The following is a 15858-nucleotide window of genomic DNA, read 5'->3' as shown; positions in this document are numbered from 1 at the left end:
GAAGCGTAACGTCCTCTTCTAGCGATCCAACATGGCGGTGAGTGCATATGAAACCGTAATGAAAATGGTGTGTGCTTGAAATCTAAAAACATCGCCCTGTTCCTCTCGTATTTAGGGTCATCCGTGATATCCCGATTCATGGTTAATCAGAGCTAGGATATTATGGCTGTATTTGGTAGGGAAGTGATATGATTTGAAGAATAAAGAAATATATAACGGTTAGCTTTCCTGGTTAGCATAGCGCTGGAAAGTGACCGAGTGGCACAAGCTGTAAACTGGGAATTAATGCTTGAGGTTCGAGTAGGTGAACATTGTATGGAGTGGGAAGTTGTTTTTTTGTAAACTGATGAGTTTTGTGTACTTGAAATATTGGCTTGAGGTAGTTAGTTGGAGCCGGTAAAGTGCAAGTCGTGGATATGTCCGGGCATGCTTGGTGTTGGAGCTGTACGAACTTAGTTACTGTTGTGTTTTAAGTTTGGCAGTTCGTTCTTTTTTTTTCTACATGGAGCTTTAATTTTCTTTACGATCTTTTAAGGAGTCCAAATCATATTCATACCCTTTTAGGTTCATTACTAATCATGAAGTATAGTGTGGTTAAAAAATGGTAGCATGTGCACACACTGGACACCTTCATTCATTTGCTTTAACTTGGTTTGATTTGTTTTCAGGACCAGGGTGAGAAGAAGGAGAACCCCATGAGGGAGTTGCGTATTCGCAAGCTGTGCCTGAACATCTGCGTTGGTGAGAGCGGTGACAGGTTGACCCGTGCCGCCAAGGTGCTGGAGCAGCTCACAGGCCAGACTCCTGTCTTCTCCAAAGGTAAACATCTCGTATAATTGCTTTATTAGAGTACGAGCTTTAGGATCGCATTCTATGTATATATATATTTTGTGTAATGTTTTCCCTGTTTCCTTCTAGCCCGCTACACTGTAAGATCCTTCGGTATCCGTAGGAATGAAAAGATTGCAGTCCACTGCACTGTTCGTGGTGCCAAGGCTGAGGAGATCCTGGAGAAGGGATTGAAGGTGGGGTTGATTTATCTGTTCAACTTATCTTTACTGTTTTGTTAAAGGTTAGTGTGACTAGGTATAGTTTTTTTTTGTTTTTTTTACCACGATTCCTCGGAGCTATACAACTTAATATAATGCAAGATTACATTGTTTTCTGTGTTTGTATTAAAGATACTAATCTATTTGACAGAAGATATTCATTCATTACAAAAATCACTGAACATTTACACTAAAGTTTGAATATAAGATTATAATACATTTAACCATTAAAATCAAAGTACTTTAAAGGCAAGATAAAGATCTAATATTTACAGTTAGGAATATCAATTTTCACACCTTACCTTGAGTTATACAGTTTGCTGTGGTACAGTGTTAGTAAAATAACTAATGTGAAGGCTGTTAAAATATAATAAGGTTTTAAAGTAAAATATCATTGTTCCTATATAATTTCAAAAGTTCAAAAGTTGTTTTATGATGCAGCCTTTTACAATATAAATATGGTTACACCACATCACTGTAAAAATGCCTTAAGTATTTGTGTGCCATAGATTACAATACTTCAGACTGACTACTCATGAAATTGAAATGCAGCTTGCTTGGTTTTTAAAAAATTTTTTGGGGCAGCAATAAAAAAATGTTTTTGGTCTTTCGAAAACAGGTCTGTCCTGGCTCAGTCCCGCTAATAAAAGTTAAACGCAAACAAAAAAAACAAATGATTATTTTAATAATCAATTATTGAGGGATAAGGGAAAAAACAGCTTTTCATATCAAATTCATTATCACCGAATCTAACCAAGAGCTTAAGAAATTAATTTATTCAAGCAATTAATGTCGGAATTCATGTTGCTATTCCTGTTATTTGTCTTGCGTTAAAGCAATATTTGCAACATGCTTATTAAAGAATGACACCATGAATTTAATTTATTGCATTTGATGATGTGGATTGGTTGCAAAATATCTTGGTTTCGATAATTTTCTTTGTCTCTTTATCTAAACGCATAATAAGATGAAAGTGGTTTAGGACAATAAGTGAACTGCAAAGAGCAAACCTGTGTTTAAGACTTTCCCCACAAGTAACAAAAACTTTAAACACTTGCTGATGTAGAAGCAACTTGTAAAGTATACTTATGGTATAATATGAGCGAGACTTAACATTTACAAATTGGTTTATTGGTGCAGTTTCATTATTATAGATGGTGAAATCAACAAGAGTTACACAAACCAAGACATGCTGTGAATTGAGTTGTAAATGCATCCATTTCTTAATCTCACAACCTTTATTACTGATTCCATACTCCTCTATAGTCTTTTTGGTTTCCCACTGGACATTTGCTATCCATGTATGCATACTTTTTAAGTAGTTTTAGTTCTCACAGTATTAGATCTTTTTACAATGCAGCTTGTGATGGAATGATGATTTAATGCAGATTTACACTTGTCATTTCCTAAAGCACATATGATTCCATATTTGGAACATCTAAAGTCTCAAGGGGTTGTGGGCATACTGCCCTCAGGCTGGCCCAGAAATATTTGTAAATTATCTCCTAAAATAAATTTGATCGTATTTTAAGTGAAACTTAGAGGGAAAGTTAGTTTTGCCACTAGGGGGCAAAAATAAAGCAATGAATTTAAGCTAGGATCTCAGGTACTGAACATTTTTTTTAGGTTTTTTAAAGAGTTTCATGCCAACAAGAATAAATGTTAATTCAATCACTGTGCAAATATCATGCATGTTTAAATAATTTTGCTTATTGTGTTGACGATTCATGACAGTCCCAGCCCCTTTTAGTTCCTTATGTGACCCTATTTTTCATCCTGTTTATCTGCTATTTTGCCTGTTTGATTCATTTGTACGTTCAGAATGTAGCTTTTCAAATAAACCAATGTGTTAAAAAGAACTGTAATGTGGCTCCTGTACAGGAGATGATGATTATCTCTTCGTTGCTTCCTGTATCCAGGTGCGTGAGTACGAGTTGAGAAAGAACAACTTCTCAGACAGTGGAAACTTCGGCTTTGGTATCCAGGAGCACATCGATCTGGGCATCAAGTACGACCCCAGCATTGGCATCTATGGCTTGGACTTCTACGTGGTGAGTTTTTTATTTATTTTTTTATATATATATATTTTTTTAGCTTTTTATTTATTATTATTTTTTTATGTATTGACATTTCAAAGCATAAACAGTTTTGTATAACTTCTACTGTTTCCATGTGAGCACCATAGAAGTAACATGCCATCAATGACTAATTTTTTTGACATGCTTTATTCAGTATATATATATATATATTTATATATATATTTATATATATTTATTTATTATGATGAATATAGAGCTCTTGATGCCCTTTGTTCCTTGTGAATTCAGGTTTTGGGCAGACCCGGTTTCAGCATTGCTGACAAGAAAAGGAAACGTGGACGCATTGGCTTCAAGCACCGCATCCGCAAGGAGGAGGCCATGCGCTGGTTCCAGCAAAAGGTATATTTAAGTGGATTACGTTTTTACCCTGTGATCAGTCTTTACCCATACCTGGGTAAATTGCTATTGAAATGTTTAAGCAGTGGGTTAACATTAGAGCTTTATCAATGTTGCTCCAACCTTTTTTTTCCTCTTTGCTTGTCTTTCAGTATGATGGCGTTATCCTCCCCGGCAAGTAGAGGACCACCTCTTTTGTTTATAACAAATAAATAAATAAAATGAAAAGCCCAATTCTTGCCTCCTTTGTCTTATTTAAAAAAAAAAAAAAAAAATTGTTCTGCTTTATGCCAGCTGGATTTATGCTGTATGCAGCACATACAAATTGGAATGTGCAGATAAGTAGTTATGCCAGCCTATTTTATGAAGTAACTTGTACATTTTAAACATATGGTTACATATATTTTAAACTTAATATATTTTGCAATTGAATTTTTAAAATGGTCACTTGTGTCTGTGGTTCCATAACGTTATATCTTGATCAGAGAATGGGACGTTGTAAACACAATGGCTTCCTGCACGCAGGGATATCTTCTGTCTCTTGTATGCAAAGCGATTGCATGTTTCTAATTAAAGTATATAAATAAGTGTTATGGCTCCAAAATGCAGCAAAACTGGTGGAGCTAATGCTTTCATCAGCAAGAGGTAAATTATTTTGGAAGTAAGACAAACTCTACAGTACCTATTTAGCTTTGCTAGGGATACAACAGCATTTTGTGCAGTATCCAGATTACATAACGTTGTATTTCTCATAATGTCTAATCGATGTTAATCGTGTGTGGTCTCTAGAGATGATGGATGACTTTAAAACTTGGTACTGTGCTTGTTTATTTTCCTGTAATCTGGTAATATACAAGTCAAAAGAAATAATAAATTATAACCAGGCAAAGTCCCAAGGAAGTTGTGTGTAGTGAGGTCATTAAGACCATTTAAATCTGTAACCAGCTGCTGTGTTGCATTCTGAATTTTTAATTTTTTTTGTGGGTGACCTTTTCCCAACCTTACTCTGATTACACCAGACGTGTTTTTCTACTTTCAGTGCAACTTGAGGGAAATTCAAGAGAACTTTTTAATAAGCTCATCACAATTTGGCAGCTCAAGTCTTAACGATGAATAGTGGAGAGAGCCTCAAGATATTTGCCACACCTGTTGCAAAGCTGCCAGTTTCTTCATAACCATCAGGTGACTTTGTATAGACGATCCTTCACATGTTCTCCTTGTACACATTCCTCTCAGGATAAGCCTAAGAACATGTTAATTCCTTTAAGGTTGTAGTTTATTAAAATAACCTGTGTATTTCTTTAGGTTTAGACAAGCTCCAGTTTAGCAAAATGCTTATTTCTAATGTGCTGTCTGCTCATAGTAATGTTTGAGGAGCTTTTACAGGCTTTTTGTTCAAACACAGGGCAGCAGCAAATATTACTAATCTTGCAGAATGAAAATGAATGAAAACGACCCTATATTTTAGGGGGCGTTTCCTCTAGATCAGGAGTGTAATAAAGCTGTATTATAAAAAGCCATTTTCTAGCTACATTTAGGAAGCAGTGGCATAGTGATTAGCACTTCTTTCAAGGTTTGGGGTTTGAATCTCTCATCCGGTCTGTGTGTAAAGTTTGCATGTTCTCACAAAGGGTTTCCTCTGTACACTGAGTGTTGATGTTTGCATTTGCAGGTTTCAATACGTTCAGGCTTCTTTGAGTGTATTAGTCTTAGAGCATAGCCTTTTATTAACCGAAGAGAAATTTTAAGTCACATCAACCGTTGTCTACCAATGACGACTTGACTAAATGAAAAAGATTTATTTGAAAAGAGCATCATAAATGCATTTATAGATAGATTAAATCTTGTTTATTCTTCAAAACATTTCTTACCAGAAAAACAAATTTTCCAATTTATCATAGAATTTTTTTTTAAAAGTGTAGTAACTAAACTTGAGTTTCTCAAAAGTGTTTGTTTTAACACCTGAAACTGAGATTTGATGTTTGATTGGAAATGCATATGTTTGCTTGCAAATAGTTTTTAAAATAATGGAACATGGTTTATTGCATTATTTTGCTCTTCAGTAAAATAGAATAAACATTTTTTTTTCTTATATTTATCACTAACAATTTTTATTCTTTTTATTATGGTCCATTAGAAACTCATTAGGTGGGCTTTATTGAATTGTTTATCTGGGCAGCCGACACGCAAGCTGCAAGTAAGAATTTGCATCCCAAGTAAGAATTCCTTAAGACTCTTAATAACTACAGTATGTGAGGAAAATAATACAATAAACTACCTTCAAGCTCATCCTCTTTATTTTTGAGCATGTGTATTTTGGAAGCCTTTGTATTTATACAAAGTAACTAATTATATTTCTATGGACTACTGAGAAACCAGAGAAAACTAAAATAATGTGTAAGCTACGATTAAGTAATTTTTAAATTATGGTTAGAGGTTCTGGATATAAGATACTTGCAACATTGGTATGTTTCGCTGATTGGATGACGAAGATACTGTGTTTATATACTCCGATCCATTTATTATGAACTGTAAATTAAATAATTCACGCTGAGATCTGATGGTTTTCTGGTCTTTGCCTCTCAAATTTACTCCACTGTATTTGGTGTCCATGTGTGACGTATATACTAATGTTAATACATCCTTCTTTCCATCTTCACAATGTATGTGGGTCAAAGTGGATTTTCTATGGCAAACCCCAAAATAAACCTTAATTTAATTTATTGTTCAGACTTTACGTTCCACCACTAGTGGAATTATGAATTGTTATTATGCAAACCACCACAAGTCGGGTTGTAATGAAAACACGAGACATGTAATGTTTCGATCATTTTGACTTTATTCAAGTGAAATCCTATCCTAGAGAATTAGTGCCCTCTGCACCATTTGTCATTTGTAACACCTACTTTATTACAGTATATCTCCATTTAACACAAAGCAAAGCCTTAAGCAGCTGGTGACCATATAACTTATAATGGGAAGATTATAGTCGCGGAAAATAAAACTATCCACACTATCAGTGACATTACTTCTCGCTTTAATTTCACATTTCAAAATTCTCTCCCTGTCTGGAACAGCATTCTCTCTCTCTAGGATGTTCACTGGCTCTCTTAGGAAGTTGGCTGGGTTCTGTCTTTATACAGTGGAATGGAGTAGAAGGCGATGTTACCAGAAATGCAGATGCATGTTATCCAGACAAGAGGAAACGATATTAATCTTTGGGTCGTCATTGTAAATTAGTAGCTACAATTTGAATAACCTCAGTTTGCTTACCTTTAGGAGAAACGGATAAAGGTGTTGCTCTGTTTGTTTTTTTGTATTTTTTAATAAATGAATGCTAGTTAAAATTAAAACACTAACAGTATAGAGGTTGAAAATGAAAAAAGACAACTGTATTTTATACAACTCTAAACTTGTTTTGATATATGATTTGTTTTTTTTAACTTAATTATATGCTTTTGCTTTTCCTGTTTTAATATATGCTTATGTGCTCCGTATACTGTATAATTATTAGTAATTATATGCTCCTAATATAATTATCAATAATTGTCATTGTATATAATTATATAATATAATAACAGTATAATAATGTAATGCTTAGTAATTATATGCTTCTTATGTGATTATTAATAAAATACTTTTAAAATATGCTTATATGCTCCTTAATGATATGCTTTTTTTTTTTTTTTAAATGTTTTTCTTCTATTTCAAAAAATACATATATTGTGTGTGGATATAAAGAGGTTCATTTATTTTCAAGAAGCACAGGGTACATCCACTGACTACCATATAAAAGATAATCCCTTTGGGGATGCATATTTAAAGGCATGAAAAGTTATGAATGTGTGTGCATGGTGCACTATGATGGACTGGAGTCCCATCCAGGGTGTATTCCCACCTCATGCCCAGTATTCCCCAGGCATATCTGGATAAAGTGGTTACTTGATATGAATGAATGTATGGAATTTTTTTGCGTTTGTTTTTTTAATCATTGAGATGATCTTGGCATGATAAAATCCTGATAATTGACCAGAATACATTATATAAATAAATAAATATATAGTGTTATAGATATACTGGGATGGATGGATAGATCTATGTAAACTTTTATGCATTTGTGATTGCAAAGTGATAATTTGCAATGAATTTCTCAAACATCCCTTCACTCGCACATGTTTGTCCCATGTGGCTATGATGGCCTAGACATTTTCACATAATTAATAAGTGGGCCCTAAACTCAATACTGTGACACTAAACTCCCTTCACAGTTGTCTCAGTAATAATATTTCTGTCCTTCCATCTCTGTCCTTTACTTGTTGCATCCTCCCTAGCTAGTAACTGTTCACCCCTTCTTTGTTGTTTTATTTTTATCTTTGTTCTCAATACTAATCTTGGCCTCATCCTTTCCTCTCTCGCTCTTTCTCTCATGCAATTATGCCACTCTGTTCTTCATGGCTGGGGGTGTTACGATGCTTGCGTGAAGTGTGGCGTGGGGGTAGTGTCAGAGCACAGCAGGATACCCCCACCGTGGGCTCGGGCAGCTCTTCCCCAGACGACCAGCTGTCGGTACCTGGATCGTAACGCTGCACTGCTGCCTTGTAGCGCTTCTCAGCTTCATTCCATCCACCCACAAGGTAGAGGTGATCACCAAGAGGTGCCAGACCGGCTGTGCTTACTCCCAAGGGCAGAGAGGCGGCCCTGCTCCACTGACCGCTTTCTGGTGAGAACACCTCCGTGATCAGCACATCAACACGCTCTCCACTCGGGCTTAGCCGGCTGCCGCCCACCACGTAAACTTTACCACCTAGTGTTGTGGAGCAGTGCCAGCCACGTGGCATCTCCAATTGTGCCTGCTCGCTCCAGGTGTCGCTCTGCACATTGTAGCAAGCAACAGAGCGAGAGTAAGCGCAGTTGACATAGCCACCGGTCACTAGGATGTCTCCAGAGGGTAAGACAGCGCTGGCATGGCAGCAACGTGGCATGTCCATTGGAGCACGGAGCTGCCATGTGTTAGTGGAGGGCAGGTAGCTCTCAGTGGTCGCCAGCAAGCCATCTGTGTTACGGCCACCAACTGCATAAAGGCGCCCATTTGTTGCCACGAGGCTAAAGTGTGTTCGGCGCTGACGCATGCTACTCAGGTGCAGCCATGTGTTAAAGCGTGGGTCATATCTGGGAAGGGGTGCAAATTGATGAGATTGTGGTCAACTTAAACTAACTTTTTCCTATATGAATAGTCGAAAGTGTACCTGCACAGAGTGCTGACAGCATGTTTGGCCTGGTTTCGAGCATCATTCTGGTCTTCTCCGCCTGCCACATAAAGGAAACCATCCATGACCACCACACACTGGTTAAAGCTCTTTGCAGGAAGCTGGGAAAGATGGCGCCAGGTAGCAACTCCATCACGAGGGTCTCTCCACAGGACCTAGAATCAAGAATGTGAGTGAGAAAAAAATTGAGAATATGAGGAACAGAGGAAGTTGTCTATCTAGGGCTTACTTCTCGACTCAGGGCACGCTCAGTAAGGGAGGGGCGTCCCCCAATGGTTAGCAGAACAGTCTGGCTGCCTCGGACCTTTGTGCGACGGGACTGTAGAGTGTTTTGCTGGTATGGGAGCAAATGGTAGTTCATGGCATCTACTAGTAAACGGTGGCACTGAGGGTCCTGCATCATGCAAGCAACAGGCTGAATCTCTCTGACCAGCTCACTGGCGGGGATAGTCTCGAACCGCACATTGGACAGTAGGTCATAAGCATGAACATGCCTCTTCGGATCAAAGTCCAGCCACTTCATGGCCACCTGAATCCAAAAACAAAGTTATAGATAGAGCTCCATATTAAGAAATATACTTGGCTTTAATTTTACATACAGTACAGCATTTAGGATTCCAACATCTCACTTTACACTCATTTTATTTCTATATAGAGTATGTGAGTATTTATATTTACTGCTATTTTTAAAATATGTCAGAATCAGACACATAAATAGACCCTCTTCATGGTCTGTGAAACCCACCTGTCCTGTCTTCCACACTGGTATGCCCAGTATTTCCATATATCGTATAATATTGTCGTTCCGACATGGTTCTAGGTGGTTCGGACAATGGAAAGCTTTACGTTTGGTGTAATCTTACCTGGAAGGTGGTGACCTCTGAAGGCAGGATAAGCTTATCATCCTGAAGAAAAGCAGTGATCTGTTCAAGGGTGAGCTGAGTAAACTGGGGTGTCTCGGTAAACTGGGCAAAGTTTTCCATCACAAAGCGGCGGGCAGAGTCCCGCACAGGGCTCAGGCCATAAGCGGCTCCGATATTCCACACATACACACAGGTGTGCACGTTCAACTCCGACATCAGGAAGTCCATGCACATCTGGAGGAGGTGGGGGATTTGCAGCGTGCAGGCCGCAGACACAGTACAGCCAATAGTGTATAGAGACATGTGCACACGGCCAAGATAAGCAAAGGTGATGACATTGGCTAGACCTGAGGGTAAATGATGAATTGATTAACATATGTTGGATAAAATGCTCAAATTTACCCATCAATTGTTATCATGTATTTGGTCAGTATGTATGTGGAGTTTATATGATAATTGATGATGGAGGTTTTGTTGAAATTATGCAGCCATGTACCTAAGGGTGATATGGTTGGCAACTCCAAGCGCTTGAGGCCCGGGTCCTTGGCTAGAACTTCACGCAAGTACTGGCTAACAGAGGACATGACCAGCTTGTGGACATCGAATGCTTTAGTCTTGCAAGCCAGCTCCAGGTCAGTAAGGAAGCGCTCCTGTCTCATACGACTTAGCTCTTCCAGAAGAGCTGATCCATGTTGGGGCCGGGTCATTTCCCCACCCAGACCAAAGCCCCTCTCTCCGGGACGGATCATGGGTGTCATAGACATCCCATTGAGACGATTCAACTGCTCAATGCTGAGGGACATTTCTAACTTTTTCACCCCTGTCTCAGGGACCACCACCCCGCTCTCCATCTGTGCTGGCTCTAGAGACTTTTTAGGACGGGATAGCTTCTTTTTGGGGGCCATTATGAAAGATGGGCTTCTTCTGTTGGTTATTAATTGATTAGAGTTTAGTTACTGATAGTAGTGAGTTTAAATCAAAGTAGTGATATGATGTCAACGATACAATAATAATCTCAAATTATTTTTATGTTTTGTTAGGGTTTTAATGGACGAACCCACTTCCTGAAAATTGTCTTCAACACAGTACTGACAGGCTAAAAAAACAGACAGACAAACTTCACTGATTGAAATTTGTTGGGGTGGGTGAAGGGTTGTCCCACAGGACACAGGACCTAGGAAGAAACATATTACATGACATTAATAGTACTAAAAAGACTACAGAACATAACATACCTACACAACAGTATTGTATTCACTACATCTTTTCTCTCATTATTGTACTTGGAAAAATGTGATTGGCAGGTACATGAAGTCTTGACGTGGCACGTGGCAGAATCACCTGCTGTTAATTACAGTCTAATGTATGCTGTTTTCTATCTTGTCACAGGTTTGAATTCAATTATTAATAAATTGTTACTATATTATTAAAATACTGTATTATTTAATTGTTATTATGATTGAAATGTTACTATTATTGTTATTAGGAGTATTAAAGGAGTTATAGTTAATATAGATATTATGAGTTGACATTATGAGATGGTACATAGTTAGTAACTTAGTAACCAGTGTAAGGATAGATCCAATGATGGAAACTTTGCTTTGGATAAAAGTGTCCGCCAAAATCTCCAACTGTAAATGTATAAATGTATGACATTTATTAAAGCAATACAACGTTATTCAGCCTGTCATTATTATTATATATATATTTTTTGTTTACATTTAAAACTATAATTTATTGGCAGATTTGCTTGTTTCTAGAAATAAATGCCTGAAATTATGAAAAACATATCTGCTGATATAGGAATATAAATGTTCTTATGATTTTAATAATCTTAAATAGTAAGTCCTACTGTATATGTTTAAATGTACCTAAAGGCATCTTTACTTACAGAGATATGATTTTTACGCATCTAATGCAAGTCTTTTTTTCTGCATTTCCACTTTGAAGGTTGTAAAAGCTCAATGCACACAGGTGAATATATCCCACACAACCATTTTACATGTTCTATTTCTTTTGTTTAACTTAATAAAGTTACAATTGTAATTTGTTTGTATGATCATAAAAGGAGGAAAATCCTGTTTGTGTACATCCAGGCTAACGCACAGTCCTAGATAGAGTATGATACTCAGGTGAAATAAAATCACTACCTAAAAATATCTGAGGCCACATGGGAGCATGGTAAAGCTGCACTGCTTAAATTACCCTCTCCGTGCCATCTGCCTCTTCCATGCTCCCCTGTGAATCCCCTGCCTATTACAGTACCTTTCTCTTCCCTTCACCCCTAATTTTCTCATTACACAAAGGTTCATCATTTTTCTTTTTTTCAAAATCAGATAAACAGATGTTTTAGGTGTCCATTTAGGTGTCCATCTTTCGCACAGACATAGACTCATTTAATTATGTTATAATGGATGCTAAATATAAGAGGAATATAAGGGGTAAATTCGCATGAATGTCTTTTCATTAATCAGTGTCTCCTGATCAGGGTGTCTGTTAATCTGGACCTATATTAGGTATACACTGGGCACACGCAGAGATACACCCTGTCTTCATTCCCTTATAATTTTAGAATTTTCTATTGTTAGTTTCTTTAGACACGTATATAAATAATAAATACCTTCCTCCGTATACGTCATTGCCAAGAAACAGGTGTCACTGCTGATAAGACGTTCCAAACTCAAACTACTATTATAAAATAAATCACTAATTTTAAATAATAATCCAGTTTTAAGTGTGGTACAGATTTAATTCCTTGCACATCTGTAATCATAGCTTAGGGTGTCGTTAAATATTTATAAATAGCTGTTCTTAATAACATACTTTATTAATTAAATACTTAATAAGTATTTTATAATTAATAAAATATATGGCCTTTCTTAATATTTAATATGTTCATGGTGTGTCTTTACTGTGTATATAATTTTATCCATTCTGAAAAACAACTTTTATGACTTTGACTTTTTTTCAGTTTTATAGTCACTGAGATGAGTGTGGGTTGAGTGCTGTCAGTGGATTGCACCATCCTAACTGTCATAACATATAAATGTGGCTCTATCACATAACGCCGCAGCTGCTGCTGGCTTTGGGACAGTGCGAAGGACATTAAATCCAAATAAAATACAAAGCCAATACAATACAATACACAACCACAATCAGAATAAGAAACTGTCCCATGATGTCCCAAGTCATGAAACTGCAGCCAGATTTTTACAAATACAAATACTAATTCCAACATCATATTACTGTATAATTATATTGAGGTGTAGATTAGGGTGAAGGGTAAAATTAAACTTTAGTTACGTATTTGATGTAGATTGTTGTATCACATCTTTCAATTTTTATTATGCAGTAACTACATTGAACCTAATATAACTATGACTAATGGAAGTCTGTACTCAATGGTGGATGATTATATAGTGTAGATTGAATATTAAAAAAGAATAAACTAAGGACATAAACTTTCATGGTGAATGTAGAAAACTGGTGAATATAGAAAACTATATGAATACTTTTTTTTTCTATACAAAGCACTTGGGTTAAGCAAAGCCGTATTGCATAGCTGATGGAGAGAAATGGCCACACATTTAAATAAAAATATGCACCGCTAAAATACACTCTAAAGTAATAAAGATGCTTTAATTGCAAAACATTTGACCACAAGGTATTACCCAGGTGCTAATTTCATGACAGAGAACAGTTATAGGGGCAAAGTGAGATGAAAAGTATATACTGAAGGTGTTTAAGTGACAACCAACAGCTGTCATGTGCAGTGCTTGCCCTCTGATTGTAGGCCTACTGCACACCACCCTCTGCCACAGCATGCCTGCTCCTATCTCAGTCTGTTATTTATAGGGACTGTAAAAAACATGCTGGGACCTCAGAGTGAGAGGAATGACAAGTACCCCACCACCATCACCACCAGCCACACACCACCCCCTCATGCCATTCACTGTTTTCAATCCAGACTGTGTCTATTTAAATTTAGACAACCACTCTGAAGTTTATTTTCATCCAGATTTATGTTTATACAGTAAGATGCCGTGCAATCTTTAAGTTCAAAGATTAAGCAAAGGCTTAGCAAAACATTATTTAACTCAACCCAAGACATATTTACTTTGTTTATTGTTCAATATGATTTACAGATTCATGAGTTTGTAAAATCTTTACATTTTTAAAAATTACTTATTTTAATTCTACATGACTACAAAAAAGTAATTTCTCACCTTTTGCTCATACTTATGTAATATTATAATCCATTACTCATTATTGTAGTGCAAGCAGACATGCATGAATGAAGCAAAACTTAAGACAAAAAACTTACCTTATTTTTTTAGCCCTCTTAATCTCTCTGTTCTTTTTCTTTGCACTCTCGTTTAACCATTCTTTAAAAAAAATCCTTTTCTGTTTTCCTTTTCTTCTATGGTAAACTACCCTTGTGTCCTCGGTCTGTCTGCCTGTCAGAGCACTGTCCACTTCCAAGCCTGTGGAAGACAGGTTCCCAGGAAAGCTCCGTAATATTAACCCCCAAGGCCTGAGCTCATCCAGGACCTCCATCTCCATATTCAGCTTATACCCCTCCCTACCAAACATAGCCCACATCCAGGACTTAAGCCTGAAATGGAAAAGAGGCGGGCATTACAGTTTTATTCAGCCATGCCAACATGCTGTGCTCATGAGTTTTTGCTAGAGACTGAGCGTGGCCCTTATAGAATGTGACCTACTCTCACAGTTGTGATTATTTATCTTACACTTTATTTGTTTCATGGGACACCAGTTGTGATTTACTATACACAGACACCCATGTTTCTATAATACAATTACTACCAAATAAAATCACTACCAAAATTTTTAATTTTTTGCTATAAAATTTGCTATTATTATGATTGATATTTGTTTGCCTTTTGGAATTAAATATAACACTCTTTTAGCACACCTAGAATGGAACAGTAGAATAAATGTCTAATGTTTGAAAGCTTCAATGGAGTCACAACCTGGTCAACCTGGGCCTTCTGAAAGATATATTTGCACTATTTAAAGATCTGTTTTTAATAACCCTTGTTTAAAAGCTTAAGCTTTAAAAGTGGCAGATAATTCCAAATAAATTCAAGAATATCAATAAATGATGCTTAACAGCTTGGTTATTATTGCTGTGTAACCAAGAGGAAGATACTTTTAACCTTGACTAATACTAAGGACACGGCACGGTGGCTTAGTGGTCAGCACTGTCCCCTTGCACCTCCAGGGTCCGGGTTCGATTACCACCTCGGGTCTGTGTGCTATGGAGTTTGCATGTTCACCCCACGTCTGATGGGTTTCCTTTAGGTGCCCCAGTTTCCTCCCACAGTCCAAAGACATGCAGATTAGGCTACTTGACATTCGGTTCCCTGTGAGCCTGTATATAGCATACGCGGTATAAATGGTGGGACTCTGTCATTAGCTTTCAGTAACAAAGCTATAACACAACACAAACACAAACACAAAGTTTGGTTTGTCTTAGCAAGTAATGGTAGCTCATTGAATGTAACAGGAGGCAGCGTCCTTTCTGAATGTAACCATAGGCAGCATTCTCATTGAAATGTAACCATAGGGAGCTTCCTCACCAATGTAACAGTAGCCAATGAGCCAATGAGTGATTTATGGCGTTCTGATCCAATGACGTTTGGCATTGTCAGGTTGACAGATGTTATTGGTCTTTTGGCTGCTCCCGGCAAGGGGTCACCACAGCGGAATATCCAGTTTGCACAACAACTTGGCACAGGTTTTACGTCAGATACCCTTCCTGACGCAACCCTCCCATTAATCTGGGCTTGGGACCGGCGCTGCGTCCAGTGGCTGGGAGGTTTGTGCACTGGTTGGGAATTAAACCCGGGCTTTTACATGGCAGGCGAAACACCTACCACTGAGCACCAGTACATTTGCCAAATAATGTTGGGGGGAGGCATCATATTTCTGTCGGGCCAGTGCCACCCTGTGCCCCACCCCACCTCTCTAGAACATCCCCTGGGCGGTGTCCTCACCGAACAGTAGGCAGTATCGTCTATGGCAAAACGTTAATCCGTGATGTGATGTGTTTGCACAGGTAGTTCTTTCACGGGTTTCTCACACGTTCCTCACCGAATGTAACAGTAGGCAGCATCACCATCAGCTTTTAACGTCACTCTGAAACAGTAGCGAAAATCTCTAGTAAACCTATAGTGTATTACATGTATATTGACTATATCATTTTTTTTCTTCCTAAAAA

General features: G+C 37.5%; 2 protein-coding genes across 2 annotated transcripts; one reads left to right on the top strand and one right to left on the bottom strand.

Moving 5' to 3' along the window:
* Positions 1–26: 26 nt before the first annotated feature.
* rpl11 (ribosomal protein L11) lies at positions 27–3718 on the top strand. Its single transcript, XM_053491339.1, has 6 exons — positions 27–67; positions 669–819; positions 919–1025; positions 2969–3100; positions 3377–3487; positions 3637–3718. Exons 1-6 carry the CDS (start codon positions 32–34, stop codon positions 3664–3666), a joined length of 567 nt encoding a protein of 188 aa, XP_053347314.1. The 5' UTR covers positions 27–31; the 3' UTR covers positions 3667–3718.
* Positions 3719–7644: 3926 nt separating this feature from the next.
* klhl43 (kelch-like family member 43) lies at positions 7645–14098 on the bottom strand. Its single transcript, XM_053491337.1, has 6 exons — positions 13939–14098; positions 10111–10788; positions 9615–9961; positions 8981–9280; positions 8731–8906; positions 7645–8653 (listed from the first exon to the last, which is right to left on the bottom strand). Exons 2-6 carry the CDS (start codon positions 10517–10519, stop codon positions 7909–7911), a joined length of 1977 nt encoding a protein of 658 aa, XP_053347312.1. The 5' UTR covers positions 10520–10788; positions 13939–14098; the 3' UTR covers positions 7645–7908.
* Between the last annotated feature and the right edge of the window lie 1760 nt (positions 14099–15858).

Source organism: Clarias gariepinus, chromosome 3, assembly GCF_024256425.1.
Source record: "Clarias gariepinus isolate MV-2021 ecotype Netherlands chromosome 3, CGAR_prim_01v2, whole genome shotgun sequence".
Taxonomy (NCBI): domain Eukaryota; kingdom Metazoa; phylum Chordata; class Actinopteri; order Siluriformes; family Clariidae; genus Clarias; species Clarias gariepinus.
The sequence above is the reverse complement of the archived record's forward strand: the minus strand, read 5'-3'. Positions and strand labels throughout refer to the sequence as shown.

What these genes read in the sequence shown, in the direction of transcription:
- rpl11 (XM_053491339.1), top strand. Translation starts at nt 32, where the DNA reads ATGGCGGTGAGTGCATATGAAACCGTAATGAAAATG. An exon ending in TCCTGGAGAAGGGATTGAAG is followed by an intron (nt 1,026 to 2,968) that starts GTGGGGTTGATT and finishes TCCTGTATCCAG; the next exon opens with GTGCGTGAGTACGAGTTGAG. An exon ending in ATGGCTTGGACTTCTACGTG is followed by an intron (nt 3,101 to 3,376) that starts GTGAGTTTTTTA and finishes TTGTGAATTCAG; the next exon opens with GTTTTGGGCAGACCCGGTTT.
- klhl43 (XM_053491337.1), bottom strand. Translation starts at nt 10,519, where the DNA reads ATGGCCCCCAAAAAGAAGCTATCCCGTCCTAAAAAGTCTCTAGAGCCA. An exon ending in CAGAGGTCACCACCTTCCAG is followed by an intron (nt 9,281 to 9,614) that starts GTAAGATTACAC and finishes TTTTGGATTCAG; the next exon opens with GTGGCCATGAAGTGGCTGGA. An exon ending in AGCGTGCCCTGAGTCGAGAA is followed by an intron (nt 8,907 to 8,980) that starts GTAAGCCCTAGA and finishes TCTTGATTCTAG; the next exon opens with GTCCTGTGGAGAGACCCTCG.